This window comes from Phoca vitulina, unplaced genomic scaffold (assembly GCF_004348235.1).
Source record: "Phoca vitulina isolate PV1807 unplaced genomic scaffold, GSC_HSeal_1.0 scaffold15, whole genome shotgun sequence".
NCBI lineage: Eukaryota > Metazoa > Chordata > Mammalia > Carnivora > Phocidae > Phoca > Phoca vitulina.
The window spans coordinates 8,539,014-8,554,203 of record NW_022589718.1 but is presented as its reverse complement, the minus strand read 5'-3'; the positions used below and the strand labels follow the sequence as shown (position 1 = coordinate 8,554,203).

Here is a 15,190-nt window from a genome sequence, read left to right as displayed (position 1 = left end):
AAAGATACAATATGAGAGTTATTAGCTTTGTTTTAATTTGATTTAATGCCTTAGAAATAAGGGAGCCAAGGATTTCTATATTTTCACCTAATAACTTTTCCCTAGTGAAGCTTATGAAGATCTGCTATTTAGGTCAAACTTCAGCTGTCCTCTATGAGCCAAGTCAATATAATCGATACACAGAAAGTGCCTTTAATGGAGCTTGGAGTCAAAGCAAACCTCAGAAATCCTTCTACAGGCATGGTTCCTTTGTATGGAGTCCTGCCCATATTCCTTTGTTGAGGGAGGTGGTGTGGATAAGCATAGGTGGCCATGCTGTGTCCCTCCTCGGCCCACTCTCACATCCATCAGACCAAGAATGTATGCCTAGCTTTGCTGCATAGGAGTAAATTCAGTATGAGAGACCCTCTCAAGAAGGATTCACATGATTATGTACTTCTAGATTCTTGCTCTTCTGAGGATGACTTGATCCTGAAAGGGAATCAATCATTCGTTGACCGAGGCAAGAGAAAGGGACAGACACTGACAAAGAAGCAGGTTGTGGTGGCCCTGAAACAGGAGAAGACATGAGTGCAAGCAAGAGATATGCAGAGGCCATTAAGAGGGTAGAACAAGAGGCACTTGATTAGGAGGAGCACAAGTGACAGAGGCCACGTCTGTGCTAGGAGGACTATGCAGTCATCCAGTAGACAGAATTACACTGGATCTCTTCATCCCCTTGCTTGGCCGTGTTACGGTCTCTTTAGGACCTGCTTGTTTGTGACACCTGCTCTCTCTTTCAAGTCCAGTTTGTGGTCTTTCTTGCTTTCCGATCAGTCCCAGACTCAAAATGAAGATTCTTGTCCTTCTGATTTTCAATAAATGTTCAATTTTTGATGGACTCTGAGTGAGTTTTGCATCCTTGTCAACCAAAGAGGCCAAACGCAATGGAATGTATTGACTTGAGAATAGCTCAGTAGAGAGCAGGTTATATTAGTGCTCAAAGCAGTTTGTAAGACTGTGGCTCTTTCTCCCCACTGTAATGTATCCCTACTGCTGAATGCAGCACCACTGGGGCCTGACAAACTAGGCTACTTAGTAGGCAAGGGGTAGTGACACAGAGGACTGGTTATAAAACGATTTATTGATAACAGCCATTGAACAGCAGAGGGATGGCAGAGCACAGGGCATCTAGCAAAGTCCCAGAGTTATTCCGTGCCCCTGAAAAACAGCCTTGAGGAGTCTCTGAATGACAGGACCCCTGTGATCAGCCAAATGCCTTCTTGCTCCAATAAACAGAGCCTGCTCATGGCTTGGCACCAGGGTGGGGCCATGGGGAATGCAGAGAGGCCTGTGCAATTCAACTATGGTCAAAGGTATCCCTCCGTCACTATTGCTGCAAGATTTACTCAGCAGGAGGTAAGCCTACAATAGTCACAGATTTTAGGAAAGAGAGACGTAGATGTGGAATTACGCTTTGGGGCCAGTTGTCCTTTGAGGACACATGGCAAAATCAGAACTAAAAGATCCACAGTGAAGACATGAAAGATAGGAGCAGTCTGGCATCACCATGGATCAGTGGTCAAGAAATGTGCAGAATGCGTAGATCTCAGCAAGGCAGAGAACTTAAGCCAGGCCGGCAAGGAAAGCGTATAGAGAGGAAGGAATTGACCTGACAGGAAGCCTTTTATATGCTTCCTCTGGGAACTGGAGTTAGTAGCTGACTTCTCAGGCCATAACCACCTAAAGGCTAGAGGATTGAGGCAGAACCAAATGGGGACACCAGGCCTTGACTTTCATTTTCCATCTGTTCTGCATTTGAACCAGACCTTTTATTCCAACAAATGATCTGTATTTGGCTAAGTTACAAATTCCTTTTATGTATGACAAATGGGGTTTGTTTTTCCTTCCGAAAAATATGGGTGGGAGAGATTCAGAGCTGATTTGCATACCGGTGTCATTGGACACTAATGGGACATTGTACCATCCTCCTGCAATCTTAACAAATGACTATGACTATGACTATTAAAAAAAGTGACTATGATTTTTCACTGGCTGATTTGGTTTGAATGAGTAAATTATTTTTATTTCATTGCATTAACTGCCAGAACATTGAATGAGCCGATAACTCCCTGGTGTTGCTGAGCCGCAAAGAACTATTATTCGGAATTGAATTTTTATTGATTTTCTTGTGCTACAATGACTTTTCTAACATAGTAGCCTGAAAGGAAAATGAGAAAAAGGCCAAGTAGGGCATGGGGTGAGGAAGGGGAGGCTACTGTTTCCCATGGCCTCGCCCCAGATGGACTGCTCATTGGCAGGCGCTGCTGACTCGGGATGATCCTGGTGCTGATTAGATGATTTACAGGTTAGCCAAATACCTGGCTTCATCACCTTGCCCTCCTCCTCCGTCCTGCTGCTGTCTTTGCTTCCAGTCACTTTGAGCCTGGTTAGCATTCTGCTGTGGAGCCGGACAGGGCGGTGGGGTGAAGAAGGAGCTGAAGTAGACGGGGAAATGCTCCACGTTGGTCAGCGCTGGTGCTGTTAACATCGTGTGTGTGTGTGTGCGCATACGCACACGAGGGTTATGAATAAGTGTTGCTTTAACATCATTATAGTACATTTATCTCTTCATGTGTTTGCTTTTTCTAGTTATCTTAACTATTGGAGATCTAGTTGTATCTAAGTTCATAATCATTCAGATGAGTTGAAATGGAAACTCATTCATTGATCCAACGAATACTTATTGAGTGGTTACTTTATACCCTTCTAGGTACTAGAGGCAAGGCAGTGAATACGACAAATGAAAAATTTGTCCTCGTGCACAGATTCCTATGAGTCAAATTTAAAAAGAATATTTTAGAATTCACAAAAGACTGAAAAATATAGTCCTTCTTGCTTCCTTTAATAAACATGATAAGAGTGAAACTTGCTACAATAAAATGAAACAAAATGTCCTTCTTCCCTGGTTTCTGATTCACTTTGATCTACTTTAGAGAATCTTGACAACTCCTAGGAAAGAGTGGCTTTTTTTGGACACTATTTTTTCTGGCTGTAAAAATAATCCATGTTCATTGCAGAAATTTTAGAAAATGCAGAAACAAATGAAGAGAATTGGTACATCCAGGCTCATCCAGCAGCAGATCTTTGACATGTTGAACGGTTTCTCTTTAGGGCTTTTCCTATAACATATATAGTAATCCCACACCAGTTGCTATTTTAAAATTTTAAAACCTTCAATCTTGCTGTGTATGTATGCAGTTTGGTTCAGTTCCCTTATACAAAATAATGTGAAAATTATTATTTCTCTTCTTTCCAGAGACCATGTTAGCATGATTGTAAGTGAGATCAGAAGGTGGAAATCTATTTATATTCCACCCTCTCAATATATATGAATAGAAGACCAAGTCTAATAAAAGAGTGTCCTTATGTGATGTGATAACTTATGGAAAGAGAGGTAGCAAGGCAGGCATTTTGCAGAGACTTGCAAGAAAGAAACGAGAGCATCTACATGCAAAAAAAAAGCCAGTAAAAGCCTGATTGAAACAGTAAAAGTGGTACAGTGTGTATTATGTAGGCTGGGTGATTCTCTACCTCTGTTTACCTAGAATTTTCTCTAAGAAACTTTACTGGAATCACTAGATTAAGGTAGGTCCCACTGTGGTAGATCCTTACAGAACTTTCTACTTCTCTATCTCATCATTCATTTATATACACCTTAATTTCTTGTTTAATGTCTGTTCTCTCTGCTAGCATATATGCTGTGGGAGGGTGGAATGGTGTGTGTCGAGTTCAGTAATACACCTCACTGCCAGGCACAGTGTCTGGCCCATGGTCCACAGCATGAGTGGATGAAGGAGGCTATTGCACATACACCAAAAACCTGAAGGCAAATTAGGAGGCCTGCCTACCAAAGCAGGTTTTAATGCAGATGTACCTACTTTTATTTGGAAGTAGATGCATTCTATAAAAACATAATTATTACATTTTGAGGTGGCCAGTTCTCACATATTAAAAAATATATAAAAGAGACCATTCACACCATGCTATTTTATCTCATGTAGCAATTTATTCAAATATTTAGTTGCAATTTACAATATTCTTTGAGCTTTTTAACATTTGCATAGTATTCCATTATATGAATGCACCAAAAGATACTATCCATTATTGTATTTTTGAATATTTCAATTGTTAGCAAGTGTTCAGCATTATAAGTGATGATTTGAGCAATGTTGCCATGCCACATTTTTCTAGGTAGCTCTCTCATCCTTTTCTTAGAAAATTTTAGGAGATTTCTTGAATTATGTAAATGAACCCTTTTAAATAATAACTTTATTAAGATATAATCCACAATACCTTGCCACCAGTTCATCTATTTAAAGTCTACATTTTAATAGTTTTTAGTGTGTTCTCAGAGCTGTGCAACCATCATCAGAGTCTATTTTAGAATACTTACATCACACCAAAAAATAAAACCGTTCCCATTAACCGCCATGTTCCCCCCACCTCCAGCCCGGTCGTCTGCAGTGCTAGGCAATACCTAATCTTCCTGGCTCCCTGGACTTGCCTGTTCTGGACATTTCATATAAATGGAATCCTACAATATGTGGTCTTTGGTGTCTGGCTTCTTTCACTGAGCATATTATTTTCAAGATTCATCCCTGTTATGATATGTACTTCAGTATTTTATTTCTTTTTATTGCCAAATAACATCCCATGGTATGGATATACCACATATTTATTTATTCATTAGAAAGTGAACATATAAATGAACTCGTAAAGTGATTTTGACACATCTTCTAGCTTGCTCTTCATGTTGACCCATTTTCACTTCATCTAGCAGTGTTGACTAGTTTTCCACACTTTTCTTTTTTTTAAATTTATTTGAGAGAGAGAGAGCATGAGCAGGGGGAGGAGCAGAGGGAGAGGGAGAAGCAAACTCACCACTGACCAGGGAGCCAACCCAACCGGGGGCTCGATCCCAGGACCCTGGGATCATGACCTGAGCTAAAGGCAGACGCTTAACTGACTGAGCCACCCAGGCGCCCCTCCACACTAATTCTGGGGATTAGTACTTAAAGAAACGGACAAAACAAAGCCTGTTTGGAAAAGTAGAGACCTACTGATGCTTTTTAAATGGGCCTTTCTTTAATAATTAGTGCTATTGGGCCTTCTAATTATCTTTATTAGCCATTTATGTCTTTTCTTTTGTAAATTTTGCTTAAATACCCCTTTGCCATTTTATTTTAGGGTATTTATCTTTTCTACTTCATTTCAAAAGTGCCGTTTATGTATTAAGGCTGTCAAACCTCGGCCTATAATGCTGCTTGTAATGTTTGAGATTGAAACAATTTAATTTTAACGGTATCTACCAAACATTATCTGCCAAAACAATTATCTGCCAATCATTTCCTTAAGTGTTCTTCCTTTCATTTTGTTTAGAAGCATCTTCCCCATTCTAACACCCAGCAAGTATTTTATTACTGCTATGGTTTTACCATATACTAACTTACACTTTTCATTTGAGTGTCTTTGAAAAATGCTCTAAAATTTTATAATTAATATGTATATCTGATTTATGAAAAAGCCAACCCCTTTTAATCATCATGGCTTTATAATAGGATTTAGTCATATTTGTGACCTTTTATTAAGCCGTGTTATGTACCCAGCTCTTAAAAGGATTTTGTACATATTAACCTTTAATGCTCACAGAAACTATATGTAATAGAAATTATTGTCCTCATTTTACAGATGAGGGGCCTAAGGCGGAGAGAACTAAAGATACTTACGGAATCAAGGTTCTGTTAGGTGGCAGACCCAGAATTCAAACATACGCAGTCTCTAGCCCCACCTTCTTCCACTGAAGTGTTCGGTCTTCCCTACTGGAGTTCTGGAAGAAATGACCTAGGAGTTTAAATCCTTATCCTTAATTATCATGGATGGTTATGATGTCTTATGTGTTTCTCTTTCCAGAGTTTTTGGATAATTGCATGAATATTCCTTGCTATATTATAAAAAAAAATTTAGGGGTGCCTGGGTGGCTCAGTCGGTTAAGCGTGGGCCTTTGGCTCAGGTCATGATCCCAGGGTCCTGGGATCGAGCCCCACATCAGGCTCCCTGCTCAGCGGGAAGCCTGCTTCTCCCTCTCCCTCTGTCTGCTGGTCCCCCTGCTTGGGCTCTCTCTCTCTGTCAAATAAATAAAATCTTTCAAAAAAAAAATTTAGATGTAAACATTTTAAGGTGGTTTTTATTGGCCACTGCCAAATTCTTAGAAACCACAACTTCCGAATACTTAATTCATTACTTTGAGCCTCACCTACAAAGGTGATGTTTTCAGGAAGGGTGTGTGGTTGATTCCAATCCCTCTTGGCCTTGTCGTGTCTGAGACGATGTAGTTGTTAGTTTGCTCCTGTATAATAACTTGTTTGGGAATAAAAAATTAGTGCCCATGCTTTTTTGTCCTCAAAAATAAAAACATAGATATGATTAATTTTACTCTAATATATGCTAATATAGGAAAAAGTTTTAGTCATAGCCTGATTTTTGTTTCATAATCAGTTACTTTTTAAAAAAATATTTATGTAGCTGTATTGATATATATCTGACAAATAACATTGTATAACTTATGATTTGTGATGATTTGATATATTTTTATATTGTGGAATGATTACCACAATAAGGTTAGTTAACATATCCATCACCTCACATAGCTACTGTTTTTTTTTTTTCTTTTTTGTAGTAAGAACATTTAAAATTTACTCTCTCAGTAACTTTCAAGTGTCCATTATAGCATTGTTAACTATATCACCATCTTGTATGTCAGGTCCCCAGAATTTACTCATCTTGTAACTAGAAGTTGTACACTTTGACCGCCATCTCGCCTTTCCCTCACTCCCCAGCCCTTGGCAACCACTAATCTACACCTTGTTTGTGAGTTCAGCTTTTTTGTATTCCAGATCATACAATATTTGTCTTTCTTTGACTTATTTCACTTAGCCTAATGCCCTCAAGGTCCATTTGTGTTGTCACAAATGGTGGGATTTGGTTCTTTTGTAATATGTATATTACATATACATATATTTATGTTTATGTAATATACATACTATATATAGAGTAATACACACACATACCTCCGTTCATCCATTGATGTACTCTTAGGTGGTTTCCATGTTTTTGCCAATAATGTTGAAATGAGCACAGGGTGTCAACATCTCTTCACGATAGCGATTTTATTTCCTTTGGATATATATATCCAGGAATGAGATTGCTGCATCCTATGGTAGTGCTGTGTTTAAGTTTTTGAGGAACCTCTGTACTATTTTTCGCAGTGGCTGTACCAGTTTACATTCCCACCAACAGTGCACAAGGGTTCCCTTTTCTCCAAATTCTCATCAACATTTATCTCTTGTCTTTTTGGTGACAGCAGTTCTAACAGGAGTGAGGTGATATCTCACTGTGGATTTGATTTGCATTTATCTGATGATTAATGATGTTGAGCCCCTTTTCACGTATCTGTTGGCCATTTGAATGTCTTCTTTGGAAAAATGTTTATCTGAGTCCTTTGCCCGCTTTTTAAATGGATTGTTTATTCTTTTGCTGTTTAGTTGACTGAATTCTTTGTATATTTTGGAGATGAACCCCTTATCAGACATACGGTTTGCAAATATTTTCTACCATTCCATAAGTTGCCTTTTCACTTTCTTGATCATTTCTTTTGCTGCACAAAAACTTTTTAGTTTGATATAGTACTAATTGTTTCCTTTTGCTTTTGTTGCTTGTGTTTTTGTTGTCACATCCAAAAAGTTGTTGTCAAGGCCCATGTCAAGAATCTTTTCCCCTAGGTTTTTCTTTTAGTTATTCTATGGTTTCAGGTCATACATTTAAGTCTTTTATCCATTTCTTTCTTTCTTTTTTTTTTTTTTTAGATTTTATTTATTTGAGAGAGAGAGAGAGCATGAGCATGAATGGTAGGGAAAGGGAGAGGAAGAAGCAGACCCCCCACTGAGCGGGGAGCCCAACGTGGGGTTCAATCCCAGGACCCTAAGATCCTGACCTAAGCCGAAGGCAGGTACTTAACCGATAGCCACCCAGGCACCCCAAGTCTTTAATCCATTTCGAGTTAATTTTTGTGAGTGTTAAAATGTAGGGGTCCAATTTAATTCTTTTGCATGTGGTTATCCAATTTTCCCACTACCTGTTATTGAAAAGATATCCTTTCCTCATTTAGTATAATTGGCTCCCTTGTCAAATATTAGTTATCTGTATATTTGAGTTTTTATTTCTGGGCTCTCGATTCTGTTGCATTGATCTGTGTGTCTGTTTCTGTGCTGATACTATATTGTTTTGATTACTATAACTTTTTGGTGTAATTTGAAATCAGGAAGTATGATGTCTCTAGCTTTATTTTTTGTTTGTTTTTTTTATTTTTTCCAAGATTGCTTTGGTTCTTCGAGGTCTTTTGTGGTTCCATGTGAATTTTAGGATTGTTTTTTTCTGTTTCAGTGAAAAATGCCATTGGAATCTTTGTAGGGATTGCATTGAATCTATTGATGGCTTTGGATAGTACAGACATTTTAACAATATTGATTCTTCACATCCATAAAATTGTTAGTTACATTTGTTTATTTACTCCAAAGATACTTATAAAATTATTATGTTTATAATTTTCTTAATTTTGTTAAAATTCAAAATTTCAACTATAACATAGTTAAGGTCTTTCTTTTTTCTTTTTAAAAATATTTTACCTTGTATCCAGTGAGCTCTTTTGCAAACTCAAGTCTTTTTACAGCTCAGAGATGAATTATTATCATTATTAAATAGGTTATCATTTATTTTCTTTCAGCTTGTTATTCCCTTCTAAAATTCCTATTATATTTAATACTCTATTTCTCTATCTCAGCGTTATCTTTTATTATTTATTTTGCTGGAAAATTTATTATTTTATCATTTTCCTCTTGGCGCTTTCATTCAACATATATTTATTAAGGACATGTTCTGTATCAAATGTTCAGTAGGCACTGGGAATATGTGGGTGACCATCTCAGAAATAAAGCCCCCCTTCCTAGAACTGACGATCTGGTGAGGAAAACAGATAAGGGGGTAAGCAATTATAAGAGCCCCAGTAGAGGAAGTTTCTTAAACTGGGTTTTGTTAGTTACAAAGCTATTATCTCTCGCCTCTAAAACCGCTGGTCTATAGTTTGTTAAGGGCTGGGGACTTCTTTGCTAGATCCTGGCTCCCTGTAAGGTTTCACCAGCTGGAGGCGCCAGAGAGGACTGAACAGTGGAAGTGGGAGAAAGGCTACTTCTTGTTAATTTTCTGTCCAGGTCAGTACACCACCCCCACCCCCCTCACCCAGAGTTTCTTCATCCTAGAAGTGCCAGTTGCTTCTTGTTTCCAGCTTACTATTTTTCCCAAATACTTCCAGGACCAGCTTTGTCAGGCCCCACAGAAGTGCCAGCACTAAGCTGATGGGCAGACTTTCTTAGAGTTCTTGGTCTTGACTTGGATCCCTCTTCCAAGTTCCTGAGGTGCCAGGACCAATGCCTAGTGCTGTGCATTATCCCAACCTCTTCCTTTTGGCCCCATCATCCCCCTTTGCCTTTTTAATCTTCCTGCCTGGATCCTCTCTCGTTTGATTTTCTGCAGTATTTAGGATGCTGTTTACAGTCTTCATGATATGTATATTTCTAACTCAGCGCTTATGTTGTTTTTTCTTTCCCCCTGCATAGTGGCAGTTTTCTTGATCTCAGATGTTATCCTATTTATAACTCCCTACTCTAGATTCTCAGTTGCTATTTCCTTTTGATTTTAAAGAGCTTAAATTAGAAGTTATCCCAAAATGCCTCTTGTTTCTTGTCTTAGAGGAAACCACTCAGTTTCAGTTCTATGGTTTGCCTCCTTTATTTGTAGAAAAGTTGTTTTTATATGGTGGGGGATGGTTTCCCTACTACTGGAAGTTGCATAGGTTCCTGTCTGAATTTTTCAAGCCTTGGAACTAATATAGGTGACAAAAGTACTTAGTTTTGTTGCCAATTCAGAAACTTAATTAGGTTGAGTGACCTATGGTGAGAATCGGAGGTAGAGTTGGAAGCAGGTACCTCTGTGTCTAAGAGTTTATTTCCATGGTTTTTAATACATTTAGTAGTTAGCTGGAATTTGTCTGGTCTGTTTGCCCTCTTTGGGAATCAGAAATGCTAGAGTTCCCGCCTCTGGTATAGGCCAGGACTCGGTGATAGTTGCGTTTCTCCCTTGGTGTGATATCTGGTACATGGTCAGCTGCCTGTTAGGATCCTGATACATGACACCACACTTTTTCCCTGACCCCTTACTCCATTGCTGATGAATCTTTAATCTTTGTATCTCCACACTGAGGAGTGTTATATGCGTCTTGTTGGAACCCTGCCAGTGATTTCCAATATCAATGGGGAAGAGCAAGAAGTTAGGTAGGTCCCTTCTTTAGTTTGGTCCTGGCTGGAGGAGATCTGCTAGAACTTTCTCAAAATTTCTTGACAAGTACGCTTTCCTACATCCCAGGGTCAATACAGGGTTTTCTTTTTTATATACATATTTATCTATTTTGTTGAGCAGTTTGGAATGGGGAGGGAAAATGATTTCGCTCTAGTTTTCTTTTCATCTGCCTCTGTATTAATGTAGTGGAGTGCAGAGCTAACCATAAACTATGCATTTTGCTACCTTTCCCATTTCTTCTGAGCAAAGAAAGGGAATAGGAGAGGAAGATAGAATAGAAATTCCCATCATCCATTTTCTGTGCTTCATCTGGTTGAATACAGATTATTTGGTGTTGTCAAAGCTGCAACCATTATGTAGCAGCATGAAGTAAGGCTTCATTTAGAAAACAAAGCAATCAAGGAAAACAAAATGGCAAACAAACCAAACAAAAATAGCCACAAAAACTCAACCCTTTCCATTAGCAAAGTGAATGTTAGCAAAACTTGTGTTAGAGTCAATCTCACATAATATGCTAGACCAATTTCAGTGCGGTCCTGATGGATAAATGAATCCTATGGAGGAGGGATTTTTGACTCACAGATTCCTTGTGGGAAAGCAAAGGAAACTTTGTGGTCCAGTTGTGCAGGCAATGGGAGATTTTTCATTCTGGTGTTTACCCACAGTTCCTCACTCACTTTTATCATAAGTCAGCTGACCCTCATCACATTTGGAGTCAGAAATTCTGAATCATAAGGGCTATGGCAGTTTACGGATCTCGAATAGAAGGAAGCTAGCTTTACGAATCGGGGGACAGCAGAGAAAGGAGAAGAAGGTTCCTGCCCCCTGCCTGCCATGCAAGCCCTTTTCAGATCTTTTGTCTCATATATACTCATGAAGATCCCTGAATATATAGCACTACTGACAAAAGACATCGGTTGCCTCTGGGAGGGAAAACATTACGAGCAGAATTCCGAAGAAAGTGAATACATGGATTGCTCTGCTTGATATTCATCCAGTGTTTCTGACTTGCTAAAAGCAAGTTTAATGTATTTATACAATTTGTAAAGATGTAACTGATTCTGGAGCTCTGCTATTTACAGGGAACATATTTCATGTTATTGTAAGCACTAAAGAAAATTAAATCAATAAATCCATAGCCTGTAATTTGAGATACTCAATTGAAGAAAAATACATTGTCTGGGAGGGAGGGGGAATCATTTACTTCGAGAAGGACTTGTAAAGCTGTCTTCACGCTACTATCCCAGGATTTTGAGTGACGGCAAGAGTTAAGCCTGTGCTGTAAAATTATCAAAGGGTTGTTGTGACACCTCAGAACAAGCAGAGGCCAACTCCCACTTTGGTTCTTGAAGCGTACGCTCAAGTGGAAAGCCATGCACGGCAAAGCTCTTTCTCTCTGAACTATCCATGTGTCTTTTGCCCTGAGAAAGTTGGGCTGGGCAGAGACTGAATGTGAGGAAACTCGGTGAACGTTTCCCCCTCATTGCCATTGATGTTCTCTGTGACCACTGGCAAGCCAGTTAACCTCTCTGAACATCACCCTTCCATGTGTAAAAGGTTAATAGTGCAGCTTGTTTGCAAAGTGCCTTGAGCCTTCCATGAAGGGCACTACACAGATACCCAGCATTGCTGTTTGACTGGTGGGCGTTGTATTTTTTAATTATATGTTTGGTTGGATGGGTTATAGATTTTGTTGTGGTTGGATGTTGCCCCATTCTCCCTGGTTACAGATGACTAATAGGTAATTTCACTCTATTACCATCTTTTAGAGCCCACTAGAGGATTAAGAGAAAGTCAGAGGTTACAGATTAATAAGGCATTCTTTAGTTAATAAAAAAAAAATCACATGCATCTCAACTGCGTGATAGCTGTGGATAGCAATTTATTAGGCTAAGTGTTTCATCAGCTGCTAAACAGATTATATTGACAGAGACTCAGGGAATGATGAGTTGTTTTTTGTTTGTTTGTTTTCGTTCTGCTCCCCCACTAAATCTTTTCTCCTTCACGTCAGTATAGAGCATTAGGAAGTTCCGTTTAAGGTTTATTCAAATGTGCTTGTGAGTATTTGGCAAAACAATTTTCTTCTTCTGGAATTCCTGAAATCCACTGACTTTTCTGTGTATATCTAGTTTGTGACATTAAGCTCGCGATTTTATTGTATTTGGAACAAATGTGAACAAGAACAAATTGTCATGGACCTCACACTTTTTTTGCAGATTTACGGAAAAACTTTGAACAAGATCCGCAGGGAAGGGAGGTTCCCATTGAAGGCATGATAGTGCTGCATTGCCGACCTCCCGAGGGAGTTCCTGCAGCTGAGGTAAGTGACCCATGGGACCACACCTGGGACAGAGTGAAGTTCTGTGTGGTCCTAAGTGAAGTAAAAGAGCCTGGGTCTGGCATTCTTACTGTCTGGACCCATTTGCTAAAGACAATGAAGAAATTGTGAAGGAAATAACTTGGAAAAGGGAATTGTCTCTCGTCTACTTTGTTGTTGACACAAAGCTCTTGCGAGGTAGCCTGAGTAGGATTTGTATTCTTGATTTTGGTGACCTCAGATGACACAGGTGGCATCCTTTGTGTCCTCAGTCAGTCACCTTGGATGCCGTGATACGTACATTGGGTCCTGGATCAACCTGAGCTCTAATAGGCAAAGCCACATGAAAAAGGGCACAGGGAAGGAGATCAGCCCCTAGTGACAAGTCTCACTGATGTTTGTACTTTGTTTTTCTTTACTTATGGAACAAACGTTCAGAGCATTTATTATGCTGTAGGCACTGTGCTGGCATGACAGATATAAAAAGTGATGTAAGCCACAGGTCTCCTTCACAGTGGGAGTCTAGAATCTGGAGTCACTCTGGTTTTTGCTCCTTGCATGTTTTCTAGATGCTATTAGATTATAATTGTCAGGGATGACATACTGTGGTCATAGGGAAGCTTTCCTAAGTCTTTCAGTCACTCTTAAAAGATGTCCTGATAGATGAGTAATACAGTCGTGAAGGCAATATTGGGGGCAGGGACAAGCTAGGCAGTACCAGGAATGCTTAGTAGAATGATCATTTTTCTAAATGGAGGCCTGGGTTGAGCAATAGATAGTCCAGTTGTGGCTCTTCTGTGGGAAGCTAGGAAACCTGCCTCAGAGCAATGGTTTGTTTATTCGTTTATTCGTAGAGGTTAAAAAAAAAAAAAAAAAAAAAGAAGGAGCCTTTGGCTCCCATTATTCGCTAAAATTGCTGTGGGATTTTGTAATTGGAAGGACAAAGGAATAGAGAAAATAGAGGGGAACGGAAAAACACACACACTTGCATGTTTAGATAGAAAGCATGCTGGGTGGACACTATTCAAAGCTCAAGTGGTTCACAGAAATGAAGTAAACGGACTTGAAAATTAAAGTGAGCATTCCATGCATGATAGGAAATGATTAGAAAGGAAAATGCTTATTTTTAGATTTTTATTTAATGTGAAACAGAAAGATTTTTTATCTTCTTTTGCTCCCTTCTTGTTCCTTACAGAGCGTGCTCTGGTTTCCAGGGCGGGGTGATGGGCAGCAGGGCGTTAAGCTCACAGGTGAATGTTTCCCTCCCATTCAGGACACCCAAGTGCTCCCGGGAGTCTGACGTGGGCATCAGCAGTTTGCTAAAGACACCACCCACCTCTGAAAGTCCTGACTTGCAAATGTCCATGTAGACATGAAATTGCGGGGGGGAGAGGGCGTTTAACTCAGTGCACTTCCCATTCTGCCTTTGACATCATATGACCCTTTTATTTTAACCATGTGTATGTTATTAGGAATAAATTTCAGAGCTAGGCTGGCTGATTTTAAATAGAGGGCCATTCCAAGGAGCAGCCAGGGCTGCTCAGAAATTCTGAGCTGAGAGTGAGGGGAAAGCTGTGTTTTGTACATTCTGTCTTGTAGGATGAATATGGAGAGTGTTTCAGCTACATTGTGGGTTAATGGGCTGTTGTGGAGCCCTGACAAGCATTTATAGCATCATCATAATGTGAGAAAGCATACCAATTCCAAACACTCGAGTTACCTTGGAATTTATGATTTGGATATACCTATATCCACGCACCAATATTTACAGCTCCTTTAGTGTGCAATAGCTTACACGGTGGTTATTACCACCAACATCTGTGTTTTTGCTGAAGGGAGGGCAGAATGAGAGAAGAAAGCTGAGGGAAGGACAAGGATAGGGAAGGAAAGGGAGAATATACATACCCTTCCAAATGGGGTCTCCCAGGGTGGAGACGTCTGCCCATGCCTGTCACGTGGTCTTCAGATCTCCAAGAGTACACCGCTGTGGGTTCTGACCTCACAGTCAGGTGACGATCCTGCAGTTCATGACTCTCCAGGATGGCAGTGATTGGGAACTCTGCTTGGAAATTGATCAGTTATGTCAAAATTGTCACTGTAAAATACTACCTGTTCTCTTCCTTGAGCGCGGACGTTCTTCCCTTTCCACCACGTGGTTCCCTTCATGCCCACCTGCTGTGGGGCCACGGGGTCATCACTGGAAGGGGTTGTGCCTGACAGGACCTCTGGTGTGTCAGCTGGTTTTGTCCTGCCGTGACATAGGAGGTCTCCTCCTTGGCACTTAAAGACCTGTACAATTGTCTCCTCTCTGTGAGGCAGAACTTCCTACACAACTAACTCACCTGTATGAGCACAGAAGATGGTGTCGAAGCATAGAAAGAACTACCACGTGGAGAATGTCCCCATGTGCTGGGCGCTGTGTTC

General features: G+C 39.9%; 1 protein-coding gene across 10 annotated transcripts in view; it reads left to right on the top strand.

The window, feature by feature from the left end:
* UNC5D (unc-5 netrin receptor D) overlaps positions 1-15,190 on the top strand; it is a 536,221-nt gene that overhangs the window by 332,731 nt on the left and 188,300 nt on the right. For all 10 annotated transcript variants that reach the window (XM_032413428.1, XM_032413432.1, XM_032413429.1 and 7 more), the window contains one exon: positions 12,666-12,769. In XM_032413428.1, coding sequence (XP_032269319.1) covers positions 12,666-12,769 — 104 coding nt within the window. The remainder of the gene's footprint in view (positions 1-12,665; positions 12,770-15,190) is intronic.